The sequence below is a fragment of the Acipenser ruthenus genome, chromosome 11 (assembly GCF_902713425.1).
Source record: "Acipenser ruthenus chromosome 11, fAciRut3.2 maternal haplotype, whole genome shotgun sequence".
In the NCBI taxonomy this organism is placed as follows: Eukaryota; Metazoa; Chordata; class Actinopteri; order Acipenseriformes; family Acipenseridae; genus Acipenser; species Acipenser ruthenus.
Genome location: NC_081199.1, coordinates 35423521 through 35448004, shown reverse-complemented (window position 1 = coordinate 35448004; position 24484 = coordinate 35423521). Strand labels below are relative to the sequence as shown.

The window sequence follows — 24484 nt, the reverse complement described above, 5'->3', positions numbered from 1 at the left end:
CTCTGCCACAGTTACACTTAATATTCTAAATGGTAAAATTCCACTTTGAGATATCCAAATCACTACAAAATGTTTTAACAGCAATAACCGAGACACACACAGTGGGCACTTAACATGTTCAACGAGCTAGATATAATGGGAGAGGATGGTCTCTTACCTGCTAAAGAGAGCATGAGGAAATTAAGCTATTGAAATATAAAACAGTTATTTCCAGAGCTTGGCAGCATGATCCTTAAGCATGAAATGTGAGCCATTTCCTAAAAGCACAAATACTCCATCAGAGATACGGCAGACACTAGATTACACCAAGAGCTTGCGTATATCCACCCCTATTGCTGCTATGCTGGTTCAGGGTATTGTGAAAAATCAATCACTTTGCAGTCTGTTAGAATACTGTACATCAAAAGAAACCCAAATACAGATACAGTTTCAAACAGACTCTTTTGTTGAAGCATTTGTCTTCTAGCAATTTATTTAGTTGTACTCACATTTTATTCTTGAGTGTTGAAAGTTATAAATTATTAGCAGTACATTCCCTATGTATTGATCAATTGCAGTAGACCCGTGCTGAAAATCTCAGCAGCACCATAAACCATCAATAGTAAACATTTACATAAAGAAACAGAAGGATAGCCAAAACTGCACTACCATTATCTGTTTCTCACAATGTGAGGCATTTTCCAGTGCCTCCTGTGGGAAATTAAAAACATATTATGTATCTCTTTAACAGTTTCAGTGGGGCTTATAGACTCAAATAAGAGAATAGCTTTTTAATTTTGCAATAAAGTTGGAGGCTCCACTAGGCACAACAAATTAAAGAGGAACAGAATTGGCTCTAATTAAATTGGAATTTGGGAGGGGTAGCGACAGTTAGTTTTTAGTCTATCTGCACATGTATGTCAGTAACCAATGATGGATGTTGAATCTTTAAAAAGAATAATTTAAATTTGTACAGTGTATATAGAGAGAGAGAGAGAGAGAGAGAGAGGGAGGAGGAGAGAGAGGAGAGAGAGAGAGAGAGAGAGAGAGAGAGAGAGAGAGAGAGAGAGTACATACCATTGACTGGAATGACATTTGAATTGAATGTCATTTGAAGGAGGTTTGTCCTCTTTTCTTTTCAGGCAATTTCCACTTTTTATTGAATAATGCTGAATTTCTTGATTTTTAGCTTTTATTGTTTTCAAAATTGTGACTGCTTCTATGGATATTCTACATTTAAGGTGGATCGATCAGTTAATAAAATATTGGCTGCTGTACTATGGAGGGTGATCACTGTCAAAAATATTTGTATGCATAAAAATAATTTGTACTTGTAATTACAGGCACAAATCAAAAATACAAGTACAAATCAAAAATACCAGTTCAACTTTTTTAAAAGATTATTGTGATCAGCTGTGCTGCATTAGACAACTGGCAGGTGTGCCGAGTTGCGCTGATCATGGGGTGGAGTCTCCTAAGTGCAGGGCCTTTGAGGTAACACTGAACCTGGGCTGCTGAGCCATGTGTTTGTTTGTGTTCTATGTGTTTTTGGTTTGTTTATTGTCAGGACCGGGGTCAGAGTGATCCCTGACACCAAGGAGCTGCCTCACTACTGCCAGCACTTTCACCTTGGACTTCAACACCTGAGCACCTGCACTTTTCACCACCCCGAAAGTGCACCAAAGAGCTGAGAGGCACTCGCTCTATTGTTCCCCTTTAATAAAGTACGCCCTCTACCATTGTTGGTATTGGAGTATTTGCACCTGTATTAGTGACTCTGTGACGTCTGTTCCACCCCCACACCCACCACACCGTCACAACAACTCACAAAATTACAAGTTGGATAGAGCGTGAAATCACTGTCAAAAATACGTCACAGAGGTCATCGGACAGGCTGTTAATTGGGGGAACAATCGATGGGTATTTAACAGCGCATGCGTCCAGCACCTTGCATTGCTGATAGAAGGGAAGGAGTAGCTGCATGTAGGTAACATTTGTAGGAGGAACTTTCAAAGCGGGAATATGGCACAAAGTTGCCCAATAGATGGACAGTCTCAGTCTCAGCAAAGATCTCCTATATACATAAGATAGTCAACTCCCCCTTTTTTCATCCCCGTCAATGTGGTGCATCATGGGAATTCGAAGAGTTCCGGTAGTGACTTTTATCCTATCTCTATAAGATAAAGTCTGCTCATTTCCTATTCAAAGCTTTCTCTTTTGAAAACGAATGCATTTTTTAGCAAGATTCACCTGGATTTCTTTAGAGACACACCTACTTAACACATACATTAGTTATTATTTCTATGATTGATGTATTCACTTGGCCTGACAAGAGCTCTTTGGTTCGTTTGGTTCTTCACTTTTGTTAAATGTTAAGTTAGAAAAGAATTTAAGTACAACACTGCATCCTTGTACTTTTGCTGTTGGCCACATGGTGTGATTGCAGTTAGACCCTTGGAATGTGTTTGAACGACAACAAATATTTTTTTGGTATAACAAAAGAAAAAAGAAAGACAACTGTCTTGTGCCATGTAGGTTGTGTCACAAGCAACTGTATTGTCTGTAACATTGTTACATTTGTCACATTGCTCCTAAAGTAAAACACCCTTTAGAAAACGATATGTGTCGAACAAGAGGTGTTGTCATTTTATGTAACAGTGTTATTATATTCTACAGTGTCACTCTTTTTTTATATACAGACCTTATGTGTTATTTTAAATTAGTGTTGGTATTACTATACTTCCCTATTTTTATCTTCAAGTTTTGCTCTTTGTTTTTGCCATTAAAAGGTTTTAATTAATTAGCTGGTTAACTGCACACTGACCTCCTTTTATCTTCCAGAAACTTTGGAATATAACCTCCCTCAGAACTTTGAATTCCTATGGAAAATACAGTATTTGTACAGCTTTGTATTCAGTAGTACTGTAAGTTGACCATGTACTGTCTGGGGTACAGTGGAGAAACATGTATGTCTGCCCATACTTTCTGTATGTTGCGTATTTTTATTTTGAGAACCGATCACCCAGTTGTGATGTGCTGTACCCGGGAATGTATGTCACAGTGACCTACTGTTTACTTTACAAACATCTGATTGGCGTAGCTATTTATAAAACAATATATCTTGAAAAAATGTTATTCACAGTTGGCCATGGGGACTTTCTTTGCCACAAAACTAAAACATAACCGGGGGCTTAAATGCCATATTCTACCCCTTTATTAGCTTTGGTATTAGCTTTGAGAGTCATGCTCTGGATGTAGTTCTGCACGGTTTTGACGCTTGCTGAGGTATTGAAACGTATCTTGTGAACCATTTGAACGATTTGGATGTACATGGTCATTTACAGAAGGTAATTTGTTTACCTGCCTGTTCACTCAGTTTGTTTAAATCTGCCATATGCTGGAATAAACTATTAAGAAATAGAAATGCATCCACAAGCATGTCACGTTGCATCTGTAAACATACTGTAGAGGCATGACTGATAGTTTGTCAGTGTAATGGTTTGGGTAACAATCATGCATTCATATAAAATGTCTAGCCTGGAAAAGCCTAATTGCTATCTAGGGGTTTCTGACAATAAAGATAATGGCAAAAACCATTATATTCCATCCAGCTGACACCCTCATAATCCACACTGCTGCAATGGTATCATAGATATGTTGACTGGGAGTTGACAACCCTTTAAAATATCCTAGAGATGCCACTGACCTAGTGCATAAATGAGTAAGAAGTTAATAAATTGCAGTTTTTGCTTGAAATATTAATATAAACTGATTAGTACAGTTAACATATTCTTGCATACAATAGGGTTGCCTTTGTGATCTTTGAAATTGACAAAAAAAATAAGTTGTGTATTATTTACACCAGAATAGTTCAGGCATTGTCTTTGAATCCTAGTTAATCTAATTTGGGCTTTGACAGTTGCTACATACAACTTTGTAATGCCTCTCACAGTTAATAATGAATAAAAAGAGTAGTTGTAGTTTGCATGGACTTAGTAATAAATCATTATAGGTGGAATTTTAAGCTCCCATTGCATCTCATCCAGTCAATCAACATTATCCTTTATTTCAATATGGTGGCTCATTGGTTTCAGAGTTGGCAAAACTTATAATTACAGTATAGTTGATTGTATAAGACTCGTTCTTTTTGGTCCATACAATGTATACAACCTACATATAAGTCTATAATGAGGCAAAAGCCTTTAGAAGTGTTTGATATTATAAAAATGTAATAGGATTTATGTCCTTTCTCATGGGAATGTATTTTTAGGATCTATTTTAAAGCAATCCTAGCTCAATTTTAGATATCCTTTTTATTCATACCAAACTTTCTTTAATAACTTTTCCTGTGAGCTGAATTCGTTAAGGATCCTCAGCTTCAAATTTAAGAATGCTTCATAAAACAAACTCTTCCATAATTTATTTTTCTGCACTGGTGTTTCATTTGCAGTTGTAGCTGCAGGCAATATAGGTAAATGAGAAAGAATGACTAATTAATATAATAATAATAATAATAATAATAATAATAATAATAATAATAATAATAATAATAATAATAATAATAATAGTTTCAGGAGTTTTCTTGAGGCAGGTGAAAGCAGTGATGTGAAACAACTGGGATAATTTTAATCAAATAGCACTGTGTCTCTTACACAATATTACTTTACCAAACATAAAGGAAACTTTCAATGAAATAGTGGATTTCCCATAGATTTTTAATTTAAAAGTCCCTATTTCTTAACCATAACTACAAGGGTAGACACCTAAACCTAGCAGTATGAGACTGGAAGGCTGCTAGGTTTGCTGTGGCGGTAATGAAAGAGGAAATCTACATTCTCACTTGCTCTGCACTACCCCTGACCTTGAGAAGCATGCCATTGAAAAAATAATAATGATAAAAAAAATAATCTCCGCCGCTATCTCCTGTTAAAGGGCAGATCCAAAATTAAAATGAGCTTGATCATTTTTTTTCTCAATTTCAACAAATTAGATAGAAAACCTGCACTGCCCATCTGAAAGTGTAATTACATTTTCCTTTTCTTTCCTAGCCTGTACCTGATTAATGATATGGTGCATATGAGACTGCAAGAGGCCTCTAATGGGAGAGAAGGGGAAGTATGAAAAAGAGGTCTCAGAAGACTATGTAACTTGCTATAATATATGGCAAGTCTAATAAATAGTTCCACTCTAGCGTAATCTTACTTCTTATATATATTCCTGTCTTTTTGTCTGTCTTGCCATCACAGGACTTGGTCAACGTCAAAGGTTAACCTGGAAAAATAAAAGATTCGATTTTTAGCTTGTAAATGAGAAATCGTGAAATGGGGTTACAGAGCTGCGTTTGCACTGAATGTTAATGTTTTGCTTTTGCCTCTTGTGTGGATGATCGAGTGGTCTATTATGGTTACACGATATCTAACATTCAATGCATGCAATAGGCCAGAACATGCCACTGCATTTACACATGTTTACAGAAGGCCTTTGTTTTTCAGATTGTCAGAAAAACATGCAATCTATACCATCATGATTTAAAGTGTACCCGTACAGGAGTGACAATGAATTTTAATATTTTATTCGCTTCGTAGAAAAATGTGGACAAGCCTAGCATCCCAATTTACTGCAGATTTTGAAACTTCAAATGTAACTTGTATTCTGTTATTTTTACTCTGTTGTCTGTAGAAAGAAAATTGAGATGATAACTAGATATTAATTGTACTTTTCTATTTCAATTTTCAGTATTTTTATATGTTATTTTTTTAGATTTTATTATGGATAACTTACAAAAATAGATACACTCTGGCACCAGCTCCGGTACCAGACATACACTAGACTATCCTTTAATATAATGATTTCATTCAGTCCATACAAGTCTCCTTTATAGCCTTCGTAAATCACTTAGTGCCACCGATTGACACTTTATTCAGTTATGTGTGACCTATTGGGGACAATGCACGGACTCAGTAGAGAAGATATTGAATACAGTTCATTGTATTAGTGTAAAAAAAAATGTTTGAATGTTTGATTTAAATAATGACAAATAATCTCCAAGAGTAATTATTATTATGAACACTATAGGATTTTGGACACTATTTCAACCAGTCAGAATACAAGAGTGCAACTCATAGGTTAAAACTGCTGTTGTAAACAAAAAGTCTCATCACTTTTACTAGAATTCTCATGCCTTCATCCGCCACTACAGTAATTGTTATATATGTTTGAATATACAGTATGCATGTTTTATATTTACGGTCCTCTCTTTGAGATCCCATGAATCACTGCAGTATTTCCTCTTATTTGAATACTTAAGAAAAGCAGTTTCAGCAAGAAAAGTGTCTTCTGTTACTTGAGCTTAGTGCGCCATCTGGTGACCATAAACTGTTGCAGTCTATTTGCTGTCAGAGCCTTAAAACAGTGACGTATGCAGCACATGCACACTCTGAAGTATTGCTGTTGAAAATCCTTCCAATGGATTACACACAGAGCTGCGATGTAGCAATTGCCACATTTTAATGACCTTGTGCTTTAAAGGGCTTAAAAGCCAATTTAGTCAATTTTCCTTTGAATGCAGGGCTATTCGTTTTACTTGTCTGAAATTCAGAACTGCACTTCATGAAACAGTACAGTACTTAATGTACTTAACACAGGTTCTGAATGGTACTTTAAATGTGTTCATTTATTTCTCGGGTAATCACATCATTACTTTGCCATGGTTTGTTAAAGATCTTCTGATGTGTCTCTTTCCCTTAATGCAATGCCATACTGTCATTTCTATATTTATTTTAATTTTAATTTTTACCAAACAAGCTAAATTACCCATGCATTTTCATATACTGTATATGTTACTGTATATGCATTGTACTAGCATGTACTGTACATAGGGTTCTTCAATAATTAGTAGAATCAAAGACAAGATCGTTTGGCATTGACCATAAGTATTAACTACTTTGTCAGAGAGATCTGAAAGTATCATAATTTGAAAATTGACATTTTGGTTTTCACAGTCTAGTGTGGTACAAGACAAGATGAAAAATGTTTAAACATTTTTCAATGACTTGCTACATGTCATATCATGTAACTATTGTTTTGCATAGATGTCTAGCTAAATTGTAATCATTGTGTTTGTAAAAGTAGTTTACTGTGCATACACGTTTGTTATTACACTGCATACATGTAGCGTACTGTGCATACACGTTTGTTATTATTATTATTATTATTATTATTATTATTATTATTATTATTATTATATTGGTCATTAATAACTTGCGATAGGTACCTAATGTTCATGACACAACATTTAAACACAATAACATATTTAATCTTTCATCAAAAAAAAAGAAAGAAAGAAATTAAATATGTTGATGCATTAGGAGTTTGCAATATCTTCTTTCGTACGTTAAAGTTTTTATGGTAAACTAGTGAAATAAAATAACCCGAATGTGTCAGATGAATACCAAGTCAATGGGCTTATTTGAAGACCATGTTTAAAAACGCAGAAGTTGAACATCTTACAGCAAAACATACCTTGAGCTTTGCTCTTGTGCTTGATTGAAATCAGGGGACCTTTCTTTTTTTGTATCTATCTCTCTTACATGTATAATTCTGTTTGAAAATGAGGTTGATTGTAGAACAAAGGAAATGAAACAGTTTGGCAGGTTTCGAACATGTGGTGATTGGTGAATATCTGAATACAGCAGCCTGAAGCAGCTAGGGCACATAGTTAGAGTTATACTGAGATTTAAAAAACAAATCTCACAGATAGCATATAGGAATGCAAACGTGTGTGTGCGTGCGTGCGTGCGTGAGTGTGTGTGATGTGAAGCTACTTCACTATTAACCAACACAACGTTAATCTGTGTTCCAAAATTGATTTTTCTTTAGGCGGAATTTCTGAAGGGCGTGTTTACGACTACACCCTTACTTCAGCCTATCTCCAAACTGTAACCAGGGCACTGTGAACGCCCACTGATTTCAAGTGGAAATCTTTTTCTATACCCTTACACTTGTTTGGGCGACACAATTTTGTTTAGAGACACATTATTTCAGTTTATTAGAAAGCCGACTGTTGCTGTCTCCGCTTTTGTACATTCAAGGCTGGTTCACACTGGTCATGCGATTCAGACGGACTACGAACTGACGCAGGCTGTAGTTCACAAAGAGCGATCTTTTCCCTGTGTTCGTTCATTCTGGTTTTAAAAAGACAATATATATATATAGAAACAGCTGATCAAAAATAATAATAATAATTATTGTGTAATTGACAGCAAATGCCACCGTTCAGTTTCATGGTCACTAGCATTCGCTCAGACTTTGAGCTGACCCGCTCAATTTAACCATCCTGCTTTCCGTAAACACTCTACGTAGGCTGCTGAGAGACACATCAAACACCGTTTAAATTCCTGAGTTGTTAGTTTTCATTCTGATTATTTATCTGTTTATTTATGGTACCGTACATGCTTGATTATTAGTTATTTGGACATTTTTCTATAGAAGTATAATGTATTTCAAATAATAAACGGTAAATTCTATTCTAAAGGAAAGAGAAAGGCGTGTGATTGGTTGAACACGAGTGACGTCACCAACTTGACGCTGAGAAGTTGTAAATCTACCAACTCGTCCGCAGCGTCTACGATTAGAACGCAAGGTGGTGCCTTCGTAGCGTCTATATGAATCGTATGCCCAGTGTGAACCAGCCTCAAAGGTTGAGCTGTGGGTTTAAAATCATATGAGTCAACGAAAACATACTCGTCACCTCTAAGTTTAATATTAAAGGTTTGTAAAGCGTATTCCATACTATCTTGTAGGCTAAACGTTTGATATATGCATTTTTATCTCTATAAAACAAGCAGAATGTGGACTTTATTTATTTATTTATTTGTTTGTTTGTTTGTTTGTTTGTTTTTGCTTCACATGAAATTTAGAACAACGTTTGCTGGTCACATTCAAAAATACCCGTTTTACCTGTTTAGCTTGAATGGCTGTATTAAAACGACGTTTTTCTATTGTACCTTAATTTGTTGGGAATGTAATCCAACTAGAACGTCAACATTGTTTTGTATAGAAATTTGCGTTTTGCTGCTTTCATCCTAAAACGTGATTAGCCTTCATATTTAACATTTGTATAGCTTTACCACAATCTCTAAGTCAATTTTGTTTATTAATGCTGAATAGCAAAACCGTTCTCCCTTAGATTTCCTCGCACATTTTCAGTATTGAATATTGATATTGGTATAGTGTAGTATGTGCAAGCCTAGATCGACACTTTAAAGAAGGTATAGGCTATCGTTCATTATGTGAAATATTAAATAAATAATATTAAATAATAGAATAGTAAGATAATAATAATAATAATAATAATAATAATAATAATAATAATAATAATAATAATGTACCTGAAATTACGGTGCAACGATACAGTTGCTTGTATTGATTACAATAAGAGTATCAGTAGTAGCCTTACATAGACTAGTAACTAATGTAAATATACTTAGAAGAACAACATGAATTCAACAACGATAAAGCAATTGAAAACGTTTCGTGCACCCTGCCACGAAATACTGAACAGTGATAGGCCTACTACTAGCCTCTGTTTTCTCACTGTCATCACGGATTTGTTATTAGTTTTAGTGGCAACATGTTCCTTTCTGTTGTACATCTTTAAATGTGTACATTGGCATGTTTTTCAAATACTGTGCATTGTGTTTATGTATTGAAATGACAGTTTCAGTTATGTATGGAAATATTTTTCTATACCTCTTACACTTGTTTGGGCGACAAAATTTTGTTTAGCGACACATTATTTCAGTTTATTAGAAAGCTGACTGTTGCTGTCTCCGCTTTTGTACATTCACTAAAGGTTGAGCTGTGTTTAAAATCATGTGATTCAGTGGGATATGTGAAAACGTTTTAAGTTTGTAAATAGTTCATTTAACTAGAAGTCAACAAAAAAAAAACACACTTGTCAGCTCTTAATTTAATATTCATGGTTTGTAAAAAATATTTCAATATTATCATGTAGCTACTTACGTTTGATACATACATTTTTATCTGTATTTAAAAAAAGCAGCATGTGGAAAAAAAATTACAGAACTTCAGAACAAAGCTTGCAGATTATAAACATAGCACTTTACTGTGGGGAAATAGAAAAGAAGACTTATGTACCAAATATTATTTTTCTATTTTGATCGATAAACTTTCTACTCTGCATGCAGAAGGTGTTTTTTGTGTTGAAACAGTGCATTTCGTTTGCCCCAGGCAAAGTAATCTTTAAACTCACAGCTAGAAGTATTTAAAGCACTGCTAACCTTGTAGTATTGTACAAGTATAAGTGTAAGCCTGGAAAAACATTCTTTGCAACTTTCATTTCTTTGTCTCTGAAGCCAGCTTCCCCTCATTTTCATATTGATATGCTTGAGCTCAATTTTTCGATTCATAGTTTCTTTTCAATGGATTTGGTTATGTTGAAATTCATACATTAAATGATTCTTTAGTATAGTAAGGGTGTATAGGATCTGCTGCTGTGTTCCTTACATAGATGGCGTTCACAATATATGGCAGGGTCACAATTTGAAAATGAATAAGACATATGGAAAGGGGCAGCCTATTTACACCTAAATGTACTAAATGAACATAAGAAGAACATAAGAAAGGTTACAAACGAGAGGAGGCCATTCAGCCCATCTTTATCGTTTGGTTGTTAGTAGCTTATTGATCTCAGAATCTCATCAAGCAGCTTCTTGAAGGATCCCAGGATGTCAGCTTCAACATTACTTGGGAGTTGGTTGCAGTGTCCCACAATTCTCTGTGTAAAAAGGTGCCTCCTAGTTTCTGTTCTAAATGCCCCTTTATCTAATCTCCATTTGTGACCCTGGTTCTTGTTTCTTTGTGCAGGTCGACATTGTCAATACATTTTTAGAATTTTGAATGCTTGAATCAGATCGCCACGTAGTCTTCTTTGTTCAAGACTGAATTATTTTAGCCTGTCTGCATATGACATGCCTTTTAAACTAGGAATAATTCTGGTTGCTCTTCTCTGTACTCTTTCTAGAGCAGCAATATCCATTTTGTAGCGAGGTGACCAGAACGGAACACGATATTCTAGATGGGGTCTGACTAATGCATTGTAAAGTTTTAACATTACTTCCCTTGATTTAAATTCAACACTTTTCACTATATATCCAAGCATTTTGTTGGCCTTTTTTATAGCTTCCCCACATTGTCCAAATGAAGACATTTCTAAGTTAACATAAACTCCTAGATCTTTTTCATAGATGGGAGATACTTCAATTTCAGTATCTCCCATATGGTATTTATAATGGATATTTGTACTACCTGCGTGCAGTGCCTTACATTTTTCTATATTAAATGTCATTTGCCATGTGTCTGCCCAGTTCTGAGTGCTGTATAGATCATTTTGAATGACCTTTGCTGCTGCAACGGTGTTTGCCATTCCTCCTATTTTTGTGTTTGCAAATTTAGCAAATTTGCTTACTATACTAGAATCATTAATGTAGATTTGTCCAGTTGCTATGTATAAATATTAATGTCAATGTTTTAATTGGAGTGACAATAATAACAAAATTGATTTTACAGTAACTGCCTTCATTCAACAAAATACTTTCTGCCATGATGATTGATTGCATTGTCTTTGTGTGATTTTGGTACAACAAATTCAATTTTTTCTACAAGGTATTGTTTTGACATTTAATATCATGCGCTAGACACTTGGTTGGGATCCCATTGGGAAAGCCAGCTTCTCTCATCTTTGGAGATGGAAATGGAGATTGACGCTGATACTATGTCGTGCTCTTCTTAAACAACCGAGGTCAAGCCCTTTTGACAGCTTTACAAGATATATCTAAAACCAATGTTACTTTTCATTTCTTTCTGACCACAGTAGCTTTTACAATTATTTCATCTATAATGGGAAATGGGCTGCTAGTTATTTTAAGCACATTTTAACACAATGGACAATGTGGGATGCAGTTCACATGATCCAACGATTCCAGAGACATTTGTTGACAAATTGAGCCAAATATTATTTGAAGGCTTCCATTATATTAGTGATTCTGTGGTTTAAGTTTTCAAGGATTAAGTTTCAGCTATCAGAAAATGATAGATGTATTTATATGAGAAATGTATTAGGCAAACTACAAATTCCTTAAAATTGTTGTGTTTTAGGTGTACACGAGATATGGGAAATGTTACACTTTCAATGCAAACAAATCATCATCATCAAAGAAAGCAAAGCAAGGTGGTATGGGGAATGGCCTTGAGATAATGCTGGACATTCAACAAGAGGAATACCTGCCCATCTGGAGAGAAACAAGTATGTTTGATATTTAATGTTAATGTGCAAGACATTTGAAATGCAGCTGGCTCTTTGAGCTAATATATATATATATATATATATATATATATATATATATATACACACACACACACACACACACACACACACACACACACACAGTGGTTTGCAAAAGTATTCACCCCCCCCTGCAAAGTTTTCACATTTTGTTGAATTACAAATAATGTATGCGCAGTTTTTCAAACAAACCTTTTTTTATTAAAAGCTGTCATGGTTAAACTGAACACTGTTATATGAGGAGGAGGTCAAATGTCAGCAAAACATGCAAAGAAAATGTACAAAATGAAATTTACTGGTTGCATAAGTATTCAGCCCCTTAAGGCAGTACTTGGTAGAAGCACCTTTTGCAGCAATTACTGTTATGAGTCTTTTTGGATAGGTCTCTACTAGCTTTGCCCAGTAGGATGGTGACATTTTTGCCCATTCTTCACGGGAAAATTGCTCCAGTTCTGATAAGTTTGTTGGGGATCGTCAATGGACTGCAATCTTCAAGTCTCGCCATAAATTTTCGATTGGATTCAAGTCAGGACTTTGACTGGGCCACTCAAGAACATTAATTCTCTTCGTGTTCAACCACTCCAGTGTGGCTTTGGCTTTGTGCTTCGGGTCATTGTCCTGCTGAAATGTGAATTTCCTCCACAGTTTCAGTTTTGGCTGACTGAAACAGGTTTTCTTCAAGGATTCACCTGTACTTTGCACCATCCATTCTCCCCTCTATCCTGACAAGCTTCCCTGTCCTTGCTGAAGAGAAGCATCCCCATAACATGATGCTGCCACCACCATGCTTGACAGTTGGGATGGTGTTGACTGGGTGATGTGCAGTGTTAGGCTTGTGCCAGACGTAACGTTTTGGAATTTAGACCGAAAAGTTCAATTTTTGTCTCGTCTAACCACAAAACCTTTTTGCATATTATTATTATTATTTATTTCTTAGCAGACGCCCTTATCCAGGGCGACTTACAATATCACATTATTTTTACATACAATTACCCATTTATACAGTTGGATTTTTACTGGAGCAATCTAGGTAAAGTACCTTGCTCAAGGGTACAGCAGCAGTGTCCCCACCAGGGATTGAACCCATGACCCTCTGGTCAAGAGTCCAGAGCCCTAACCACTACTCCACATATGTCTGCGGTATTATCTACATGCTTTTTCACAAACTCCATACGTACTTTAAGATGAGGCTTTTTGAGTAATGGCTTCTTTCTTGCCACCCGTCCATACAGGCCAGCTTTGTGTAGGGACTGGCTTATTGTTGATGTGTGAACACAGACTCCCATCTCAGACACAGTTTGGGAGGGCGACCTGATCTGGGTAATGTCTGGATGGTATAATGCATCTTCCACTTCTTAATGATGGACTTCACTGTGCTGAGAGGGATAATCAGCGCCTGTAACAGGGGAGATCTGTACTGACTGTCTGGCGTATGTATGGTGCTGCAGGAAGAGGGCAGCAGCCTCGTAAGATCTGCCTGTCAGCCATGGCAATCACAGAGAGGTAGAGAAGAGGGTGTGTTGGATTTCCCCCTCTCTGAGTGGCTGAGAGGCGGGCCTTGGGGGATTGCTGAACCTTTAAATAACGCTCTGTTGTACCCTCAGATCTGCCCCTCTAAGATGAGAAACAAGCCAGCGAAAGCGCTGTTGCTGGACCAAGCACAGCTGGAGAGGACCAAAATAAAAAGAAAAAAAGATTACTTTTAGTAGTGGGAAAAAGACTTGGGCAGAACTCCGGAAAGTATCCGCCTAGTTACTGAGGGAACAAGTGAGCGTAGGACGGAGACCTGGGCCGTGCGGGTAGTGACTGTCGGGGTGAAACTGCAGAGTGCAGCACCTGTATTTTGTAGTTTTTATTACTGTGTTTTATTTTCCCTTTTTCTTTCATCTTTTGTCATTCATTATTATTATTTTCAGAGCACCTGTGAGAGCAACAGCATTGTGAACTGTTTACCTGTGTTGGTATTCCCCTGGACCTGATTACCATTGCCGGTATTCAGGCCATGGACAACAGCGCCCTCTGTGGGCTAAAATAAAACAGTGCACCTGAGCGGCGTTACAAATAAAATTCTGTCTCCTGTGTGCCAGTGAATTGTCCACCACCCTTCCACAGCACCTTTGAAATTTTCTTGTACCCTTCCCATGCTCTGTGCTTCTACCACTTTATCCCTGACTTGTTTCAAAAGCTCCTTGGTCTTCATGGTTGCTTTGTTGGATCACTATGTGAGTTGCAGCTTGAAAGTCTTTATATACCTGAGGGAAATTATCTACAAGTTAAACCACTTTGAGTACACACAGGCTGAAACCATTTCACTAATTCTGTGACCTTTCAAACAAATCACTTGCTGATTTAGGGCTGCAGTAGCAAAGGTGTTGAATACTTATGCAACTGAGATTAATCTGTTTTTCTCAGTAAATCTTATTTATATTCTATATGCATTTTTTAACTTTATCAATGTGGAGTAGTTTGTGTAGATTCTACATGTAAAGTTTAATTTGAAAGCTTTGCAGTGGGGTGAATACTTCTGCAAACCACTGTGTGTGTCTGTGTGTGAGTGTGTGTGCGTGTGTGTGTGTGTGTGTGTGTGTGTGTGTGTGTGTGTGTGTGTGTGTGTGTGTGTGTGTGTAATGTAAACAAAAAAGACAACTTTAAAGTAACAGCAAAAGTGCGCAAAGTAAAATGTTTTTGTTTATCCTTACATTTTAGGCATGGTTTCTGTTTTTTTTTTTATCTTCTAGATGAAACATCATTAGAAGCAGGGATCCGAGTTCAGATTCACAGTCAAGATGAACCTCCTTACATCCATCAACTCGGGTTTGGGGTCTCACCAGGATTTCAGACATTTGTTTCATGTCAGGAACAAAGGGTATGTCACGTGCTGAATTTTGGCACTGGGGACATCAAGGCAGTAAGTGGTTAGATGGCATTTTGACTAATAGCTGTTCTGTGCCAAAAGGGTAAAATGCACTGTACTCATTCAGGTACTATAGGCAATACAGCCATTGATGATATTTGACTATCTAAATTTGGGGTGCAGGTGCATGGCTAAGTATGTGAACTTGCCTTGTGCACTGAATGCATGCCTGCCACAGGGCTCCTCTGGGTCCTAAACCCTGCTGGGTACAGATGGGGATTGCAGTAACCACACACCGGCCATGACTTTTGCAGACATTAAAGGTTTGCTGACATAAGGGGGTTTAACAGTTTTGAGCAAAATACAGCAGAAAGTCTGTCCCAGGAGATGTCCGGGAGAAGGGTCCAAAATACGAGAGACTCCCGGTGAATACGGGAGAGTTGACAGGTCAGATAAATTGCTTCGTTATACCCAAGCAAATACATGTTTAGTGAATGAATGCAGTGGAAAAGCCACAGTTGTGTAAAATGTGTCAAATTATTAATCCCCCCCCCCCCTTACTCTGTTAAGCTGACATACCTGCCTGAGCCCTGGGGAAAGTGCCGCCCCACTGCAGAGCCAACTATTCCCGGGTATAACTACAGCATCAGCGCCTGCCGCCTCAAGTGTGAGAAAGAGGAAGTGTACAGAAAATGCAGCTGCAGGATGGTTCATGTGCCAGGTATCTAATCTCTGCCATGTAGAAGTATGGCAGTTTACAGACATTTTAAGGGGGTAGACTCCTAACAACACCTTTCAGTACCACACTAAATGCATTGGATTAAACATTTAAAAACCATTTCACAAAAAAATAATAATAATAATACTGCTGTCTTAACGACTTGGGTGAAACCCTGTTACCAACAACATAATTAGTCAATTTAATGAGTTAGACATTTAAAAGCGGTAATTGACTTACAGTTTAGACCTTGAGCGTCATGAAAAACAAATGTTCAGGACTATTGTTTGCATTGACAACTTGTAGGGCATGCTTCACTTGAACCGTCCTATAAAGTAATTGGTTACATTTTTAGTGTCAGGAATTGATAGTTTACAATAAGTAAATCATCATGTTTTCTGTTTTTCTGTTTTTGAAGGTGATGAAAAAATCTGCTCTCCCCATGATTACACAGAGTGTGTTGACAATGCACTAAGTAAGATCTGAGTTTCTTTTACTATTGGTAACTAATTAAGAATAGGACTAAGTTGTGATCTAAACAGCGGTCCTTAAACTTATAAACCCACTTCAACACCGACCTCTCCCCAAGTTATTTTTATTGTATTTAGTGTACTTAATATTAACCCTGGGGGGAAACTCCAGACGGGTTACTATAGAGTTAAAGGAAGTCTTCTGTTTAGTAGGGTTTGCAAAGATTAAATCACGATACAATATGCATCACTACATGCAGGTAAGCAGACAATAATTTAATTTAATATGATACATGTGATGCTCCTACTGGGCTACATTTTATGGTGTGTAATACAAATAATTATCAATAAAGGACTATTGGTAACGCTTTACATTGCGTGGCATAAATTAATATTAAATAGATACAGTCTTCTGTATTATCTTGCAGCTGAAATTATAAAGAACACTGAAGAGTCCAGTACTTGCACCTGTGAAACTCCATGTGACTTGATCCGTTACGGGAAGGAGCTTTCAATGGTAAAAATTCCCAGCAAAGGATCTGCTCGCTACTTATCAAAAAAATACAAGCACTCTGAGGAGTACATCAGGTAACTATTCTTTAGTAACATACAGTGACACCAAACAATAGCCAAACATTTATCTTTGTTTAAATACCGATAGTTTTTAAATTACACTTGAATAAAAATGGAGGGAATTAATGAAGAAAATATGTCAAACTGTACTTTCAGGGGGCTACACACAAAATACAGATTGAATAGAGGTCAGAACACATAAAAGCATGATGACTATGCTAAATATCTAGTGAATTTTAATGATTTATTTATCAAAGTCTTGCATTGCTTTTTCTCTACAGAGACAATTTTCTGGTTTTGGATATTTTCTTTGAAGCCCTTAATTATGAAAAAATTGAACAGAAGAAAGCATATGATATGGCAGGCTTGCTGGGTGGGCATTTTCATTTCATGAAATCTTTTTTATTAAGTTATATATACTCTGTGTGTGTGTGTGTGTGTGTGTGTGTGTGTGTATACAGTGCTCACCCTTTATAACGCTATAGTGCGGATCCATAGTTACAAGACCCTGCTATTTGTTTTCCGCCTTATAACGAGTATAAAAGGGCTACTGTAATGGCATTATGGAGCAAATGGGAGCCACGACCCTACCGTGTTATAACCGATTCCGCACTATAACAAGGCGCGTTATAACGAGTGAGCACTGTGTCTCTCTCTCTCTCTCTCTCTCTCTCTCTCTCTCTCTCTCTCTCTCTCTCTCTCTCTATATATATATATATATATATATATATATACAGAAATATGATTAATTTTGTCTTATCAATCAGGTGACATTGGAGGTCAAATGGGATTGTTTATTGGGGCGAGCATTCTTACAATTTTGGAAATACTGGATTACATCTTTGAGGTAAGCCCACCAACTCCTTACCCTCGAATGATTTTGAACATGGTACCTCCCATGTATTAGCAGTGAGAAAATACATGCAAACAAAAGACATTGGGCTCAATTTTGATCACCCCAATATGCCGTGCTAGGTGGGACTTTGCCATGGAAAGTGATGTACAATGTTTTGCCCTAAGTGTTTACACCTGCCATGATAAGTAATTTAAAAAAAATGTTCTTCTTCTTCTTTATAAATCAAACTAATTTGAAGATTAATATTTTGATATAATTTGGTCATAGTTCACAAAACAACTGTGAATAAGACTAAAAACTATTACAATCTTTTATTATTATTATTATTATTATTATTATTATTATTATTATTATTATTATTATTATTATTATTATATAATAATAATAATAATAATAATAATAAAGATTGTAATAGTTTTGTAAGCTTTATTTCATCTTTATGTAATTGTATTAATTTTAGATTTATGTAATGCATTATGCAATCAAAAAGGATTTATTTTATTTGACTATCACTTTCATTTGTATTCCTACATGAGTTGCAAGTGTATTTTTTATGTAATTCCTTGGGCTTCCTTAAAACATAATGTTACAATACCAGAACTGCACACAACACTTATGCTGATGTTTTTACCAGAGGGCTGCTATGAATTTCTCAACTACTTGTATAGTAGTTTTTCATGAAGGTATAATCCTGCTTGGTAATGCTTCTCAAGACTACTGTCTTAAACCCCTGAACCCACACTGAACTCTTAAACCCTCAAGATGGGTTCGTTGCTAATCTAACCCTCTTGTTTTTTTCAGCGCAGTTGTTTATAAATATCTCTTTCTGAATTCCAGGTGGCTAGAGATAAAGTTCACCGGCTTGTAAAACCACGGAAAGATCCCACCAAGAAGCAGTCTGACAGTGTAGTAACATTGGGGTTGGGTAATATGAAAAGCCCAGTAAGTTTGAGTTAAATGTATGTCATTCCATGTACAGATGTATATAGAATTTGCCACTAAGTAAGCAATAACGCACTACAAGTTCTTATACGCTGTGTTTAGAAGCACATATTTACTGGAAAAATGTATTACTGCTGAGTACATTTTTTATTTATTTATCTCTTTATTTAAATTCAAGGTCATTTTTTATACTGCAGTTTTGAATGTATTGTCTTGTAGAGGAAAACAAACCAAAAAAAATAAAAAAAATACAACTGCTTATTGCTTACTTTCTGTACATGTTTTATACACTGGTTAGTACAGTTGACATTTGAAATCACTATTTCCCTGGTACAATAAAGCGCCGTGCCCCTTTATTTTTGAATCCTGCATCTCTTCTCAGCACTAGTTTAGCTTCTCCAGGTGGTCAGGGAGGCAGTCATGCAAAATGTTCCTCACAGCAGTCATCCTGAACAAAACTGTGCACTGCATTATAATACACATTGACATCTGCAGTTACTGTAATGCATTTCATTTTTATACCATATTCTTGAATATCCACATCATATTTTTTGTATGCAGTTACACTAATTTAATTTTAATAGTGCTGACTCAGCTATGAGATGTGTGTTTGTTACTGTGATTACAGGGCTATCATTGTTAAACAATTGTTCTCAAAAACAAGTTTTGTAATTTTTAAATATCTGGCTTTCTATATTCTTTTTTCAACATAGAAAATGCCATGGCAGTAAAAATAATAAAACAGTATAAACTATATCTTCTGTACATGCATCTGAACCTCTTTGTTTTGTCTCAGGATTCTTGTGAAACACAGAGGAGCCACCCAGGAGGAGAGTACTCTGGCGCTATACTCCCTAACCACCATCACCACCACTCTCACCGTAGGGTTTTTGAGGATTTTGCCTGCTGAAACAGCAGGAATTATGGCCTCAACAAGCACTGTTTTCATGCTGGAGTTGGGCCTTATTAGCCTTTGGGCTGAAGATATCAGCTCTACCTTTTTGCTGTCATGAGTGAAAGCTACAGCCAAAGTCTAGCACCAAGCTTGTGCTGCAAACAGACCTCTTTTACAAAGGCACAGATTGGATTACACCAAGTGATCCTACTGAAGACATCTACCTTTTTTGAAAAATAATATATTAGTTATTTTACCATTTCGATACGGTAAATATTGTTATGGTCAGCATTGAGAAAAACAGGGTGTACATTATCAAGGAACAGTCTGTACTTTAAATGACCCTTGACCTATGAATATGTATTGCAGACAGTGGTTGTTGTAATTCATTGTTTGCATATTTATGGAATTTTTTGTACTTTTTATTATTTAGTAATTTAATTACCTTAATTGATTTTTGTAGAGGTTCATGTAAAGCATACACTGTCCATGTGCATTGTTCAGATGGAGAGGGAAAGTAAAATACTTGCTTTGAGAGTCATAATGCTGCCACTCAAAATGAAAGCTGTTTGTGGACTACACAAAGCTATGGAGATAAGAATGAAATGTTCCACATTCTTAATTAATCAAAGCATTGAAATACTTTGTTTTTATTTTAACATAATCAAATATGAAAAGAAAAAAACTATAGGTATTGTATTATTTTATATTTTGTAATGCTCTTTATAAATAGGAAAAGACACATTTTTAAAATGTACTTCAGTCACTTGGAAGTCTTACATATTACCTGTTGAAAAATGTTTCAGATCTGATTGATCTGCCCACAAAAAAAAACTAACAAAATCCATGCAGATAATTTATGAAATCTACGAATTGCAGTTAGTTTGAATGGAAGAGGTGATTTACAAGAAGGACCGAAAGGTAGCAGCATGGGGATTGTTGCTTTTATTGCACTGTAGCAGGATAGTGTCAGAAATAAGACTCAGAGTCAGGAAAAGCTGCAGTTTAAGCATGTATGTGAACGTTTATTTGACAAACACAAAACCAAGGAACAAACAAACTGGCACGAGGGCCAAAATAAAGATTCATCCAAAACAAGCAAACGTAGGCTTGCCATTCGTCTTCACTGCTCAGTTACACACAGTTACACACACCTAACTGCCTTTTCCTACGCAAAGCACTTCTCCTTGTATACAGGTGGCCATTTTCCAATTAGCACTCAGTTACCTAACTGGAGAATGGCCACACCTGTGATTGCTGGCAGGGACAGAATTAACCCCATCCCTGCCAACCTTACTTTCCCAAACACACTATTTACACAAGTAGGGCTTTTACCTTGCCACACAGTCAGTTTTCAAATTGTTGTTCAAATATGTATGAGTGTGCCTGAGATATGAGATTTGAACAATTTCTAACACTGTAGGTATTACAAATTATCCTTTGGAAGAAAATAGGTAATTACAGCGATGGATGACTTTTTGGTCAATCTGTATAGATGAGCCAGTTAAATATATTCGATGTAGGCCCTTCCAAAAGATCAAAGTCCTATTTTGTTAAGAGAAAATGTATAAATAAAACTATATGGATGAATTAATGGATGAAAGGGCAGTGAATTGAATTACTGCATTCTATTTTAACTGATCCTCCATGTGTGCATTAGGGGTAAAAACAGAAGCCCATTATTGTTAATTTAGTAGTTTCACTCTTTCAGTAAATTAAATTGGCAGTCTGAACAAGTTCTCTGTGCATATCAATTCAGATTTACTGCCAGTTACACTTATTTACACAAATCTTTGTCGGAGACAGGTCAGACAAAGTAGATCATAATCAAGGATAAATTGAATAGTCATTTTTTCCAGCCTCGTTTTTGCAGATGTGAGTTTTATTTTTATCAATTTGGCATGAGTTACGTATTTTTATAATCCGTCTTTGTTTAGTAGATGGCAAATGAGAGAACAGTATATATCTGTAGATCATTATAAACAAGCATAGCATGTTTATCATCATATACACTGCATTTTAACATTTAGAAATCATATACGTGAAAGTGATCTTTTAAAAGGTTCTCTATCATACGTAAGTCTTTTGGCACAATATATAGTCTATGCATATTTCAGTAATCTCATCAGAATATAATCATATCTTTCTTTCCGAACATGAACTGCTAATGTGGACATAATGAAAACTAGCTGAAAAATAATGTGCTTTCTGTTGGGTAACTGCCACCTTCCTTTTGGAAAGACCTTTGGAATGCCCTCTACGATTCAGCAGTTAACCATTTGTTGTATAAAAAAAATCTTTTTTTTTCAGAGAAGGTATACATTTATTGTGCACCGTAATTTCTTAAAATACTTTATAACTAGGGCTTCTGATTTTCGGTTTGAACTGATAAAACCAGAGAAAACACCCGCCGACACACAAAAAAAATTAAATCGGTGGATAGCCAATAAACACTGGAAAACACCTGAAAGGCTGGGGAAATGGTTAATCAATTCACGTTGACTTGACCCTATTCCCATTAAAAAAAAAAAAAAACCTACTACAAAAATAATAATAAATACATTTCCCAGTACTGCTGGGCAAAGTCCCGCCTTCTTGACTTGCATCTATCATTGATTCGTTCTCAATACTTTAAACCCGCCCCAACTACTGAATAACAGCACATTCCTACATTTCTATGGAGACTGCGCTTGCGAATTTTAAAACGAGATTACAATCAGGATGGAGGCTTGTTAGCAGGATTTCAAGCTGTATTACAGTTAAGATACGGAGGATTTAAAACAGAATTGTGGCAAAATGTACGAAAATGCCTACACACAAAACCCCCAGAAGAATGTGCCCGTGACCATAAGGATTTCGTTGTGGAAGACAGCAAAGTAGGTACAACTTAAGTATGCAAGTAACTGTTGAGTTACTACTATACATATTTTGACAAAAAAACGCTCAAGCATTTTGGAAAGTTACCGAAAACACTAATTTCATACAGTATATCAATTTACATAAAACTTGAAAATAGCTAAAAAAATAAGCACCGAAAAATACAACCAATAAAACCAAAAAACAGAAGCCCTATTTATAACACAAAAATCACTGCCTGGATGTGTAAACTGGGTTTACACATCCAAACTAGTCATTAATAATTTTAGTGATCTAACCTGTTTCTTGGCTATTGTACAGATTTGATAAAATACAGTTATTGACCCTTGATCATATTTCTAGGACAGTAGTTCAATGGTGTAAAATGTAATTGTGTTTTCCTTTTGTTGCTGGTTGAAAGTTTGTATTTGTTTATTTTGTGAATTCTGTGGTTGTTCACTCATTTATGTGCTGCTTTGTTTATAGGCTGTAACCCCTACAGTTTAAGATATTGCACAAATTGTATTATCCACCGACTATTCATGCATTTTTGTCAATCTTTTTCTGTACTTGTATATTTTCATTTACATGATGTGTTAGAAAGTACAATAACAAGACTGAAATGGTTGTAGCTAACAAAATAATGTCATTCGTCATACTTGTTGTGCACTTGTATTCAGTGGCTAGGCTTTGAAAGAAACACATACTACAGCATATTATTTACACTTTAAACTAAAATATCTTCAAAAGATATTTTATTGCTGGTGCAATTAAGAGGCAAGAAGGTCTGTTTAGCACACCTTCTACCTAGTACAGTACCAGATACTTATATGCTTTTAAAATGAAAATACAAACGTGTGCTTTTTAAAACTGCACACGTGAGACCCATATAGTAGCTAATGAAACTGCATGACAGGTAAGATTTATGGAGTTATTTAATTCGCTAGAAACACTTTAAGCAAGAAACTGTAACAGAGCAGATATTTGTGGGGGTACACAGGGAGTTACTGTGAAGGCTGAAATAAAGAATTACTGAAACTAAATATGTCTTTTAAACAGAGAAAACAAAATCACAAACATCTAATGAGAAAAACCATGGAATGGTAATTGCAGGAAATGAGTAGTTAATGCTGTACAGGAGCCTACTGTTGTGACTGTATATTATATATTAAACACGTTTTATAAATGTAATGGCAATTAAAAATAAACACATAAATAAATAAACAAATACAAAAAAAATGAACATTTCTATGGCCAATATGTGATGTGTTAAACAGTTACACAAATAATAATTTAAAAAAAATACGCAAATCTGTTTCTTGTAAAAAATGGTGAAAAACCTGTAGAATGGATTTAAAAAAAAATAGGTAACAGTTCATTGACTGTCTCCAAGTGGTGGTCAAAACTATAAATAAAGTACACACAACACGCTGCTGTTTGAATGACAGTAATCATCCAGCGTGAACAATGATAGTTATCACCGACTATAAAAGACACTGTAAACCAGCTGTAGTGTGTCTACATTACCTTACTAATCTAACCTATAGAACAGAACATCCCTGACAGCTGCAGGTGAGTCGATGTATTTTTAAACTAATATGGAAGTATCAATTGCATATTATGGCACAACCTTTTCTGTATAGAGCACACAGAATACTGTTGATGCCAAGAGGTTGCATTTAATACATTTAGGGTTTATATATATATATATATATATATATATATATATATATATATATATATATATTGATAATTGGATTAAAAAATTGGTTATATCATAATAATTATAATAATAGAAAAATAATGTCATGTTACACAAGGCCACCAGAGCTGGTTTCTGAAATGAATGGAAAGCTAGAAGGTTATCTAGCAAGTATAAATAGAAATAAATGTAAGAAAAGAGGTAATAGAAGAAGAAAGATTGCAGAAACCCAGGGATATTAGTTAGACAGAGTGCTACTCCTCAAGGTCCCTTCT

General features: G+C 35.7%; 1 protein-coding gene across 1 annotated transcript in view; it reads left to right on the top strand.

The window, feature by feature from the left end:
- Positions 1 to 24153, top strand: part of LOC117426321 (acid-sensing ion channel 4-A-like) — a 74929-nt gene extending 50776 nt beyond the window's left edge. The window contains exons 2-10 of the mRNA XM_034043782.3: positions 12157 to 12304; positions 15082 to 15209; positions 15768 to 15918; positions 16334 to 16390; positions 16814 to 16973; positions 17240 to 17331; positions 17726 to 17805; positions 18652 to 18756; positions 19553 to 24153. Coding sequence (XP_033899673.1) covers positions 12157 to 12304; positions 15082 to 15209; positions 15768 to 15918; positions 16334 to 16390; positions 16814 to 16973; positions 17240 to 17331; positions 17726 to 17805; positions 18652 to 18756; positions 19553 to 19666 — 1035 coding nt within the window. The 3' untranslated portion in view covers positions 19667 to 24153. The remainder of the gene's footprint in view (positions 1 to 12156; positions 12305 to 15081; positions 15210 to 15767; positions 15919 to 16333; positions 16391 to 16813; positions 16974 to 17239; positions 17332 to 17725; positions 17806 to 18651; positions 18757 to 19552) is intronic.
- The last annotated feature ends 331 nt before the right edge of the window (positions 24154 to 24484 follow it).